At 36.0% G+C, this 14,037-nt stretch overlaps 1 protein-coding gene across 1 annotated transcript in view; it reads left to right on the top strand.

Annotated features, from left to right (window-relative positions):
* Positions 1-13,550, top strand: part of TACR3 (tachykinin receptor 3) — a 36,532-nt gene extending 22,982 nt beyond the window's left edge. The window contains exons 4-5 of the mRNA XM_058803975.1: positions 10,161-10,357; positions 13,235-13,550. Coding sequence (XP_058659958.1) covers positions 10,161-10,357; positions 13,235-13,550 — 513 coding nt within the window. The remainder of the gene's footprint in view (positions 1-10,160; positions 10,358-13,234) is intronic.
* The last annotated feature ends 487 nt before the right edge of the window (positions 13,551-14,037 follow it).

Raw genomic sequence — 14,037 nt, 5'->3', positions numbered from 1 at the left:
TAATACATTAAATTAGGTAGATCTCAAGATCGATGCTTAGAGAACATACCCCAGATTAGAGAGAGATTAGTATTAAATACTTTCAATAATTTTTTTTCTCTCAACTACCTTTCCAGTGGAAAGTGTTTCCCAAATCAAGCTCAGTGGAGAAATGTAACAGGTAAAATTACTTACAAACATTAATAACTAAAGATAGATTTCCTCTCATTCTGCTTCAGGGCACCTCTCACTATGATACCCATAACTCTGAATATTCACAGGAAGTATGAAATAGCCTTCTTCATATGGTAGATGCAAACCAATGCTAATGAAGCTAAGCCTGACTTCACAAAGTGCTACACATGCCTAAAATTGGGTTTGTAACCATGTAGATGGACTAAGTTACACGAGGAGATGTGAGGTGCTTCCTACAGAGCACAGATGCTTACCCTGCCTGCTGCCCTTCTCCATGGCTCTGCAGGGGTGAGCCAGGACTGGCCATTAACAAGGTTATTGGACCCAACTGCAACTGTTAGTGTTCCACTAACATTTTGAGCAGTTGTTCCATAATGATAAAGATAAATACCCTGCCAGACTCACCAGGTTGCTATTAACACTAAAGTCAAAGTCTCTATTTGCAAGTAATTGGTATTGCAGTCAAAAGTTTGCAGAATAGGACTTTTTTTTTAAGCTTATTTTCTCTAAGTTTTTCTTAAACTTCAAAAGGGTATTGAGGGTCAGAAAATCACATTATCATCTTTCCTGGTGAAAATACTTGCAGAATAAGATAGTTGTTACTATTTTGATCAGTAATATATTCCCATAGCTATCAAAAATCTCCACAAGAATACAGAATACTAACATGAAAGCCTGATTTAGGCTTTTCATTTACAACTAAGTTCTTGCACAGTCATCACATTAATGACAATATATGACCCCCCTCCCTAAACACATACACACAAAGAGGCACCTTTTTTTCCATTAGGATGAGGCAGAATAACCAATAATCTTTGGTTTTATGTTTTAAAAAGTTCTGTAAATTCTATTACCAAGTATATAGACTGAAAACCCACCGAAAATGTAGGGAATGAGCAAAGTAACTATTAATATTGTGAATCATGATTTCTATTTCACAGTCTCACTCTTCAAATGCTTAGAAATTGCCGAGGGAAAAATTGGGGCGTGAGTACAGGAGAATTACTGTCAATGCATGTTAAACACAAAATACTTTTTACAGAGCTGTTTTATGGTCTTAGAACCTCAGAAAAAAAAAGGATTCACCTATTCTCCTTTTCAAGATTTTTTTCCTAGCAATTTGTTCTCTTTTTAATGATCTGCCCATAACTTTGAACAAGATTTCCTACTGAGGTAGAAATAAAGTCAGACATCCTCCTGATCATTCTCTGAACATGACTGACACAGTGAAATATAACAAAATTATTGGAATTATTGCTCTTCTCTGCTGTCTATCTCCAAATAACTACAGAACACTCAGCAGCAGTACCAGCTTCCATTCATTGCCTCAAGGTCCTAAAACTCAGCTATGCCCTGTGAACAAACACATCTTTCCACACCCATCATCCATGCTTCAAGCAGCAATCATAGAGAAGTAAAAGCAGAGTAAACACTAAAAATGGCTTTATACTGCGCATAGCCTTGCCAGTTTACATATTTACTGACAAAGTTTCCTGGTCAATACTTCTTTATAGAACAGCTGGCAACATCTCCAGGTCAGGAGCAGATTTAAGAGATTGGTTCTGCATGGTCAGTGATTAGGCTCAAAACTGTGCACTTACAGTTGCTGTGATGTTTCTCATTATTTTTATATTTTCCATCACTATCGGCAGAAAATTTATGTGAATTATGAAGTCCAGGCACAGTCCTAGGGCAAAAATTTCTGCTTACTAGTGCCTCATATATTTAAGAATGGAAGTAACACTAGGTAAAGAGACAAAAAATTTCAACAATGCTTCACTCCAATGTCAGTGAGCTCAGTGTGTTTTCAAATGCATTGCATTGCTGAATTCAACTATACATGTTTGTTAATAATAAAACCAAGATACCTACGAGAAAGAGAAATGAAAGCCAAGTATCTCTTTTTCAACATTCAGATTTTCAACATGGAGATTATGATCTTCATGTTTCAAATGATGGAATTGGGTTTAAGATAGACTTCACTTCTTCTTTGCAGTTCTCCCCAAGTTCAAGTTTGGGACCTGACCCTCCAGAACAATAACCTTAAAATGCCACATTCAGGACAAAGTGTGTTCTTCAAGTTATATGTAAATTTTTTCACCAGCATATAAACCAACCTTGGAAACTTCAAAAGGTCTTTTGTTGTATCATCTAATCTGCAGTCAAAGTCACCCCATTACATATGCTAAATTATGATCACATGAATATTCTTGTGTGTACATGGGTGCATAAAAACACATTTGTGTATATATACATACACACACATATATACAGAGCGAGAGTGCATAAGAAGCCACTTCCTCATCAAATCCCTGTAGGGAAGTCATGAACAAATTAATTTTAGCAGGAGTTTTCAGTCTGCTGAGCTTTCCAGAACACTGCCAAGCATCTGTGTGGTGGAAAGCCCAGGAAATCTGATGCAGATCACTCATTTTGGAGGACCGCAGAGCCAAAACCTGTATATTCAGCAGAACAGAACTGCAGTTCCAGTACTACACCCACACACTTTGGCATTTGTTACAGGATGCTCTTCATGTCGAAACAAAATGTAACTCCAGCACAGGTTTTTTCTGAGTTAAAGCAGAAATCTACACACCTCCACACAGAGGGGTGTCTATGTTATGTCTATTAATGCCTTCTCCTAACAAATCCAATCCTTTTACTCAAGAATATAATTCTTTAGAATTAATAATTCTGTACTACAACCTATTCAAAGCATCTTTATTTAATTACTCATTTTCTGTGGTTGGATAGAAGTAATTTATTTCCCCAGGTTTTAAAGCAGGTTTCCTAGGAAACAGTTTCAGCCACCCTGGCATGGGTCAGCTTATACTTTATTCCACAAATTGGGATACCACAGGAGTATCAAACCAGTGCAATAATGACCAATGTATTGACCACTATGGCCAAGCCATGTGGATACTTTGTTACTTGAAGGAACGCTCGTCTCGACAAAAATAAATCCTTGTCAAGATAATGACACACCTGATACTTTTCATCAATAATTGACCAGAGCACATACCACTTTTTATTGACCAAGTATTCCCAAAATATTCTGTATGGGAGTTACAAGTCTATTTCTCCTAATAAATTCACAACCTTGTACAGTCATTTGAAGAATGACAAAAATAAACTAGGTGCATTAAATTCAAAATATAAACCTCAACTTCACTGACATTACCAGTTTCATTTTAAGTCAATTCAAATGAAAATGGACTGGGGAACAATATTAAAATTTTTTGCCCTTTTTTTTTTCTTAGGTGGTAATAGAAGTTTTTTCTTCAGACTTTGAAAAAGAAGATGCTCTTACCACTGCAAATGCATAATTAGGATGGCAACTAAAAAATAGCTTTAACTGTGTTTTTCTCTAACAGAATTTAGTCATGCAATTTAAATAAATACAGTTCAGGAATAATTCATAGTTATTTTCTTAACAACAGAAAAGAGAAGAGGTTTTTCAAACTATGTAGGAAACAATCTGCATTACTTCTCATTATTTTCTTGTGCCAAAATTCTAGAGAAATATGGTAGACATTCAAATGGCTTCTAATTATATAAATCACTTATTTAATTCCCCTGGGTGAATAAGGCGGAAATAAAACAATTCCAACAGTAGTCTTTCCATATGAAATAAGAGTCTGTGTTCCTATTCTGAACATAACAAAAGGTACCCATTTCATTTTAGGTTCAGAAGGACAGGTTTCATTATAAGGAACCCACATAAAGTAAAACACAAGTAGGATAGTATGCAACTTTTGCATAATTCATTGGCATAATTCATCATAGCATTAGTTGGTTATTGCAGTGTCCAATACATAAGAATAATTTTCAAAAGAGAACATTCACTAGTGCCATTTCTTCAGAAGTCTTTCATGGAAAATTAATTTAAACATTGAGCCTACAATGAGGATTAAAGGTTCCAGAACACTTTCAGAATTGTGTCAAAGTGGACTTCAGAATTAATTACCCCTATTAGAAAAAAAAAAAAAAAAAAAAAAAGATTATTTTATTTCCCCCCACACCAAATCACATATTTGGTTGTAGGCATGGAAATGAACTCACCCCATCATTCACTCCCGGTAAAGAAGGAAAATATTGTAAAATAAGTGGTGGTATAAATCTTAAGCACAAAAGCACTCAATCAGTTTTTCTACTTTTTCCAAGAACTAGATCTCAGGTGCATAATCATGCCCAATAACGCCAATCCCACAACAAGCACTCAGAGTCATTTTCTAAAGAACATAAACTTCTTATGCCACTCAAGGCTTAAGACCAAGACAATGATACAAGGCCACCTACCTTTACTTGCTGTCTAGCTTACAGAAAACTCTCTTAGGCTGAGTAGCAGACATGAGCCTATTGCCTAACACTCAATCTCCTGTGTGAAAGTGAGACATCTCTTCTTTGATTAAGTAGCAAAATTTGTGGAAACTTTTCCTCCTTACCCCCAGTCAGATGCTTGTAAAATCACATATTCTCAAGGAAAATAAAACTCTGAGCAAAATATGTACTTCTTCTTTGCAATGGAACAGATATTTCTTGACATGCTGAGAGAAACGCAAAATCACTGTCAAACCTTCTGTGTTGTATGAAGCTTTGGGGGAAAATAATTTAAACCAGCAGTAGCTAAGACCATTCATAAAAAATGTAAGAATTGCTTTGGTTTGAGGGGAGTCCCACATTGGGGAATTTGGAAGAAAGCAAACTAATTAAAAACTACTTCACTCTAGACAAGAATATATTTTTCAACTTTTGAGTTTAACTAAAAAGTAAATGGTTATTAATTGTTTGCACCAAGGGATTATGCAAATTGAAATTAAAAACAGTTTCTTTATTTCAAGTAGCTGAGAAAAACAGATGGAAAACATAAGTCAGAAGACTCAAGCATCTGGAGCACTGGAATTGGCAAATACCTTATCTGGCTGAAAGACTTCCAAGCATTCTCATACTTTCTCCTCCTAAATGTGCGTCTCCTTCAACTATTGATAATCCATCCTTTCCTATGGGCTGAAAGAATACAGAAAATCCCTGAATGAGTCAAAGCACTTGGTACCTCAGAAGTCAGCTCCATCTCTGTACTACTGCCAGAAGAATTACCTTTGAATCCTAAATTTCTTGAAGAAGAGAGATAGTTTACTCCAAATAAGCTTCATGGAGAACAAAAGGCATATTGGTGTTCCTTTCTCTCTGGTGCCTAAGTGCCATGTATGTCCCCAGGACTGGGAAGTGGATTTACTGGCTGCATCCTAACATGCTTGGAGAAACATTTTGTGAAATATTAGTGTGGTATTTTACTTCTCCCAAGAGTACAGGGCCAAAGTTATGATTCCAGGGATTATCTGTGAACTGCGTTTAAGCTGTGTTCATGAATAAAAAACATCCAGGAGAGGGTAAACAAGACATTCTTACACTCCATGGGTTCTTAAATCATTTGCTTCTTGTTCATATCTGCATAACACCCAGGAGTAAAAGTTCTGAAAGTAATTGTTCTGTGTGACATAAGTGGAAATGAAATCAAAAGCCAAATTCCTGTACTTGTATAAGCAGCAGTATCAAAGATGCCTTAGAAAGGCAATAAGGAGCTGCAGAGAAGATTGAAAAGGAAATGATTGTAGGGTCCAAGCCTTAGGTATTGCTGGCAATTCATTGCCTTGCAATGTGAATTGCTATATTCCTCTAGCAGCAACTGAGTCTCTCAGAACAGTATATGTTATTCCCAATCTTTCAAGAGCTGCTCTCAATGCTACATCTTAAACCAGACTACTCTTCTAGCTATTCTTCATGCAAAATAAAAACAGTATGGAAAAATAAATGTACTTGCTGGTTTTTCTAAGTGCAGCAGAATCTATTAGCTCCTTTTCACTTTTACTGTTCCAAATGTTTCACAGCAAAGGCAAACTTGCAAGCTCCAATTCCAACGAACTTACATCAGTTTTGCTCTTTCATATACATTGTTTTTCTCATTACATTCATTAATGAAAGAATGTTTCTTACTCAGAAAGGATTTAAGGAATGGATAAAGACCAGAAAGCACATAAATTAGCTTTTTCTAGACAGAGTTTTTCTTAGACATAGGCAGCAGTGCATCAGTATCAGCAGAACTGGTTGATGAAAACCAATGTATAAAAATAAATACCTTGATTTTACATTTACAAATCGAGCCTCAAGACTTGCATGAAGGTTGCACAACTAGGAGACTCAGTACAACTCATTTAACAAAAGTATTGCCTAGAACAGAAAAAAATCCTCTTTTCTCCAGTCATGCTGCCCACAATATACACAGAGGGAGACTGAACAGAACACCAGGAGAAAATGGTGCCACTGGGACAAAAGATTTTGACTGCAATTCACATTTTGGAAAGCTCTATGGTGAAATGGAGGCAGGAACAGAGCTAGATTTTAAGCTAAGTAACTGAATTCAGTCATTTTCTTGCTTTAGAAATGTTTCCTAATGCACAAGAGAAAACCTTTCTAATGAATTCTATGCAACTCAGAACAGAAGGAAAAGCAACTGAAAAATAGTAATATCTCAAAAAGTGAAACAGAACAGACCTATTAAAAAAAGAGTTGGGTTTTTTTCAGTCACAGGTTTAAGTAGTCAAAAAACAACTGAAGGTCTTTTATATTCTGCAGTTGGACCTGTAAAGTCTCACTGGGGTTTCTTAATGAAACACCACAGTGTACTGGGAAAAGACAATCAAGTTTTTGTGGTAAATTCTTACTGGGCCTGTTTTACTTTCTCTGTTGGTTTACAGGCACTTGTTCATCAGAATTTATTCCAAGTAAACTCAAGGTGCCCTGGGTTTAAAGACCTTGAAGTCACTTTCAGTTCATAGTTATTGATATAATCAAGAAATGAAACTTTATACTGGAAAGACCAACACTACAGACAAGAACTGCAGCCATAAAATGCAAGGTATGGCCTTGCAGCGTATGCCTCTCTCTGAAAGGGAAAAGGACATGGGAAATAATCTCCCTCCTCCTCCTGATTCTTTTTTTTCCCTCCATTTTTGCCAACACATAGTCATTCTTAGATGATGACATGACAACAGACTAGGTCTTTTTGATTCCTCTCACAATTTTTGCATTTGACTTCAAATTTAACCTTAATTGCCTTCTGTTTCCAACAATTTTACACCACACAGACTTACAACATCTCACTTATCTAATCCTAGGAAATATGACAATAAGTGCACGGTACTATATAAATACTTAAAATGGCATGCAAACCTGAATGATTAAGAATGTAATGTGCTTCACTGTCTGTCATTCAAGTGACTCATTACTTCACAAATTAAATCAAACACTAATGTCCATCTAAAATCATCTGTAGCTTGTTATCTAGTTTGACTATTTGCTTCAGAAATTTCTGCTTTCAGAAGGATGATGACTTAATATTTAATCATGGATTTCCAGAGAGAAACAGCAACAAGAAAGCCTTATACGAATCTCACTCTTTTAAACTATGAGTATTTTGTTTTAAACAAAAGAGTAACCTTGCAGGGAAAGATGCAATTCTCTGGGGGTGATTTGGCATCTTTCATTTCAAAACTTAAAACATTAGAACTGAATTGCCTGATTAAAAAAATTAGAGCTGAATTGCCTGAAATTGTGACAAGAAAAATTTTGGATTTTCTTTGCAGGGTAAAAGTTACTTTGGGATTTCTGGTCCCTTGAAAAAACCTGAAATGTTGTATTTAATAGTAATTTAAACTGAAACTTCATTCCTTCAAATTTAATTTGTGCAGCAGCTGAAATCTAAAAGCTGGTTTTCGTACAGCTTGTGAAGGTTTATTAGCTTTAGGAGACCTTTAAGTAGACTCTAGACTCTTCTTGCCTTGCCCTTCAATATCTCACAGAAAACTAGACAATGAGCATTTGGATATCAGAAAAAAGACAAACAACTTTCTTTTGGAAAAAAATTTACACAACTGAGTATGCCAAACAGGCAACATGGACTCTTTCTGTGATTTCTAGCATCTCTGGGGCATGAGTGACATGGATTAAACTACAACAGATTAAACTCAACCAGATTAAGCTACATTTGTTGCTGGGATGCTTTACTGTTTTGGTTCTCAAGCACTGCACAGATGAACTGTAAGCTGTAAATACAGATTGACCTGTTTACACTCTGAAAATTTGGACACAAAATCCTTTCATTCAGTACCTATGATATTCCAGTGATGACTAATTCTAGGAACAGTTTCACATGCACAGCTGGAACTGCAAGGCCTCTAATTAAATATCAAAATAAATAATGAAGACTCTCAAGTGTTCTGAAATTACAGAAGTCCTGAAAGGTGCTGAAGTAACACTTATCATTCCTGACAGATCTATAAAAACACAACAACATGCAAAGGGCACCCGAAAATCAATGACAGGGAGTTGAAGTAACATGGTAAAACTACAGGATTAAGACTTCCATCTATACAATGTGTGCAAGGCAGAGGTGTAAGTCCCCAGCAGAACAGTGGAAGTTACGTCAAAAGCAATGAAATAGCAATGCCATTTAATGATAGACTGATTTGACAACATATCTTATGCATCACTTCACATACATAGTTTAGTCCAGAAATTTCTGTCCACATAAAATCATAATCTTTTCCCCCCTACCCCATAAATCACATATAGAGTCCCATAAACTTCTATATATGCCTAGACACAGATACACAGACATACCTGTGAAAGGTAAAAGTGATACCATGTTTTGGTGCGCTGCCTTCCTTTATAAAACTGATCTTCCTACTCACAGGATGATTTATAGTTAACTGATGAAAAGTGCTTCAGAAGAACCAACTATTATAAATGTTTTATATTTGGCCAGATGCCTCTTTTTTGCCTTTAAATGATGATCAGTGCATATATATAACAATAAGTATTCTTATAAGCAAAATCTTGCACATTACAGTCCCATCCAGCAAGAAAGATTGTTAATTGGTGCCAGCTATTAAATGAAAAATTGCTTTATGCTTCCCATAGGAAGATGTAATGAGAGTTAAGGAGGATACCATAACATTTTTATGTAAAATCATTTAATTATGTTAGTTGGAATTTCATAAAAACATGAACCAAAGACATGTAAGTATGGCAAATTTCAGCTGTTTGGATTTTTCCCTTGGTAAAACTAGAAACAGTATGAAATGGCACTTTGTACAGAGAAAATACAGGAACTGTTCATAGAGATCCCTTTTATTCCTCAGTATGACAAAGTACAAATGAACAAGAGACTTCCCAGCATGGATCTATCATGTCTAGTTCTGTTTCAGCTACAAAAAGAAAACCTGTGGTGTAAACATGTGACATATTGTGCTGAAAATGGTAGCTGGACTAGTATTTGACATAACTGAAAAGAGAAATATGGGAGTGAAATTTTTACATGAGTTGCAAGTTGTCCTCTCGTGTTTGGAGCACAAAGCAGAGCCCCTCTTCATTTGTGCTCACTGGAAACTATGGTAGCTAACAGATGTTGTGATGCCTGCGGAAAACAACAAATAAGGATCACCAGCCAAGGGAATTGTTAGGCTCTGAAATTACACAGGATGCTGCAGTTGCTCATTTCCTACAACTTAGAGATATTCAAACCACATCTAAAAATTTGGGACAAGAAATAGACTTGCAGACCACAATAAAAATAGACAGCAAGGTCAATAAAGGCCAAAATGAGGTGTCTGAATAAAACACTCTGTAACCTTATGCCATGGTTAGATGTACAGAAAAGAAGTGATATCTAATATAGCCAAATACATTACTTGCAAAAATCAATACAAATAACGTCAGGAAAGGTTTTCTTGCTATATTTTTTTCACAAAAAGAGGATCTCCAGTCAAGAAAAAAATAATAGAGTCTGATTAAAAGTAAAAACTATATAAAAGCATATTCAGCTTTCCTTTGACTAACTTTAAAAATTAATTACAAGAAAATTATTAATGGATGTTGAAATGCTAGCCCAAACTAAAAAGGCTTAATACCATTATTATTTCTTTCAGGTGGTAAAAATGATGATTGTGGTTGTGCTGACATTTGCCGTTTGCTGGCTGCCCTACCACATTTACTTCATAGTCACTGGCATCTATCAACAATTAAACCGGTGGAAATACATTCAGCAAATCTATTTAGCCAGCTTTTGGCTTGCCATGAGCTCTACAATGTACAATCCCATTATCTACTGCTGTCTTAATAAGAGGTAAGAGCTGGTTATGAAATGAGGTGCATAACTTCACTAAGAACATAAACTGCTTAAATGGAAAAAAGACACAGATTTTTCACTTAAACAGATTCCAGTTAGCAGGGAAAAAACAAAATTTTAAAAACCCCCTTTTTTTAAGGTTTGTACTTGAAAAGAAGCCCCAAAAACCCAGAGGCAGACTTCCAGTAAATATTCTGGCCTAATTCAAATTTGAGAGCAAAATGCAGTTTTCAGAAACCAGTCCTTTCCATGTGCACCCCCAAATTTTTTTTTTAAAAACCTATAGCATTTTAATGGTTTTGGTTTGCAAAATATAAAAATAAAGAAGATGGTAATTAGTGATACAGAGTGCAAGCTGTATGTTCACCAATTGTATACCCAATTTTGTTTTGCTGGAAGAATGCAATACAAAACATGATTAACTGTGCTCTGTAGATCTCAGCATTAGATTTACACTGCGCTCCAAGATCTGCAATAGGCTGATAAATATTATACAAGTATTTATATTCTCATTATTTAACACTAAATTACAGTAGGGTTTGATAGCAGCACATTATGCTCTGAATTTCAAAGGCACTGTACCTATTGAGTTTGGTGACATTTTACAGATACTTGCTAGCCTGAGACTACTGCATTCCAGAATAGACTCAAATCTTTCATTTCAATTTATAAGACCAGGATCTACACAAACATCATCCTAGCCATCCTATTCACAAGTATTTCTTCTAGCATTATTGGATAAAGAACACCAGGAACAATTAATTACTTCGCAAACTCAGTCAGTACAAATCAGTATTAAGTAATCTTAAATATTATTTTAAATCTCTTTTGACTTCACAGCCAGTGCAAAGTTTAATTACTGTCAAACTTCATAGCAATATTGCATGGTATTCCTAAACCCCAATTAAAGATCATGTAGTACTTGTCAAAAGGAATCTAATCAAAAATGAAGTGAACAAATCCTAAAAAGTTTTTATTGGTGCAAAAACACTGGCATCATCCTTCTTGATGAGGATAACTTACGACAATTCCATTCATGATCTTTTAAAAAGACAAGGCAATGACTAAATTCATAGAGCCTTCTGATGAGCTTTTCATCATTTACAACTGTTTAAAGACAAGGTAAAGTTTTAGCATGGCAGAACAAAACTAACTCCAATGGCAAATTTTGCATTAATTTCAACAGAAACCAGATTTCACTAAGTGTCCAGTGTCTGCAAAATCAAAGACAAGGAAAAATGAGGGCTCATATTTTTCAATTACCACCATAAAACTTCTAAACCAATCCCATTTTCTTCAAAAACTTTTTATGGCACAATTACAAAAGTATTTATAAAAAATAATATCTCTGATGTGGCTTATGTTGACACTTGCAAACTGCAAAATTAAATGTCTGGATTCAAGAATACAGTCAAAGAAAAATTAATATTTTGAGACATACTAAAGGTCACCTTATTCAGAATTTGATGCAAGAATGAAGTCCTGGTGACAGTGCTCTTATAATTAAGTTCCATATTGAAATGAAGATACCAGAATATCTGCTTCCTTTCCATTAAATAGGAAAAGAGAGCTTGTTGCTGGGAGTCAGATCAATTCATGCCTCTGCTGGATCTAGTATCAGACAGTTAGAACATCTATCCCCAGCATCATCTTCCAGGCTAATTAGGATATTACGTATCTAGATAAAGAGAGCATTATTTCAAGATGAAGAAAAAACATGCCCTGAATTAGAAAGAGGATGGAAGGTGCCAAGAAAAGTAATACAGTTAAAAGATGGTTTGGTTTTACAATTCCTGTCCCTAAATCCATTTCCATTAGAGGCTCTTTCAGTATTTTTCCAAAATATGGACTGCATGTAAAGAGAATGCTGAATAGCAACCTACCTGCTCGGTTGTCATCATGTGAGAACTCCACGGCAAACTTAAAAATTTGAGGAAGGAAAAGTCACGTCTGTGAGATCTGTTAACTTTACCTAAACACCTGATCTGAATTTTTACCTACAGTCATCACTGTGGTAGTTTAATCACTGCTCCAAAAAACTTACAGACAGGATAAACAACAGAGCTGATTGTTTAAACAGAACCAGAGCAGCAAGAAAAGGGAGAAAGATAAGCTTTAGGTCAAGGTGAAAAGGTGTTCTTTTTCCATTTATACACAGATACACAGAGAATTGCTTTTCTAATTAATATATTAAGCATTTATTCTGGAAATGCATACATACAAAATGTAACAATGGTCTTTACGGTGAATCCCTGCCTCTGTATGAGTATTGCAAACACTGATGCTCTAAAGCCTCAAAATGCCCGTTTATATATTGCTCACATTCAGATTTCAACTTTGTAGGATCCTCTTCATTATTAAAAATTATTTTCCAAATATTTCACATGAACAATTATTAGTCATTAACTCATTCTCATATAAGCATCCCTGTTAGAGAGAAACACAGAAGGGATATTGAAATTTGGAAATTGGGATGGCACTTTACAGAAAAGTTACAAAGTTCCTTGCTGAAAGAAGATGAAAATATAGGTGCAGATCTCATTAGAGGTCAAATCAAAACAATTTCTGAAGACAGTTCTGTGAAAGTTAGTATTTGTTTACTTTGCAGAGGCAAAAGACAGGAAATTCATTATAAGGAAAACACCGCTGTTAAAATGCAGGACAGCATATAGAAAATCAAACTGAAATGAGTTGTTATCACTATCTTTTTTGTCCTACTCTGACTTCAGTCAAGGAAACTCCCACTGACTTCAGCCCACCCAGGCCTAGGGGCAGAATAACTGGCCAATCAGTACCCTGGCAGCACTCTGTGCTTTCAGATGAAGGCCTGGGGCCTTGCTAGCCCAGGCTTTCACCAGGCTTCTTTCCTCGTAGGTTCCGAGCTGGCTTCAAGCGAGCTCTGCGCTGGTGCCCCTTCATTGAGGTGTCCAGCTATGAGGAGCTGGAGCTGAAGGCAGCCAGGTTCCACCCCACACGGCAGAGCAGCCTCTACGCTGTGTCCAGGATGGACTCCAGCATGACCGTGGTGTTGGACACCAATGATGGAGACAGCGTGCACGCCAGCCATAAGAAAAGAGCAGCTCCAAGGGACCTGAACTTCAATGGTTGCTCACAGAGGAATTCTAACACTGTCTCCACGGCCTCAAGCCTCATCAGTTCACTGCATACATCAGCAGATGTTTATTCCTAAACATTTCTCTTAGCTAGAAGGGCAACACTGGACAATGTTCTCCCACTTTGGGACTCGGAATCCATACCACAGGAAAGCAAACCAGATTCCACTAATAAACCCTAGCTATAAATATTGTGAGATTTTTGGGAAATCTCTTCCTTTTTTTTGTTTTGGAGAGGAAAAGGAATTTGAAGACATGTGTGTGTCTCAGTCCAAAAGCATAGTTGCACCTCAGCCACAACAGTGTTTGTAGGGATTATCCAGAATAAACCAATGGCATTAAAAACTTTGTTTCAGTTGTCTCTGACCAGTGGCATTTATGTTTGACTTACCAAAATGTAACAGGCTCCTTTACTTATTGAAGCAGAAATGTACTGTGTTTTCCATTATGAGTGTATTAATTCTACAGTAACAAAATTACGTGATATTTGATTATAAAGATGTATTTATAATGAACACCTAATGAGCCCCAAGTCTATTAAGCTGTTTCACAATTTAGCTCCAT

This window comes from Ammospiza caudacuta, chromosome 4 (assembly GCF_027887145.1).
Source record: "Ammospiza caudacuta isolate bAmmCau1 chromosome 4, bAmmCau1.pri, whole genome shotgun sequence".
Taxonomy (NCBI): Eukaryota; Metazoa; Chordata; class Aves; order Passeriformes; family Passerellidae; genus Ammospiza; species Ammospiza caudacuta.
The sequence above is the reverse complement of the archived record's forward strand: the minus strand, read 5'-3'. Positions and strand labels throughout refer to the sequence as shown.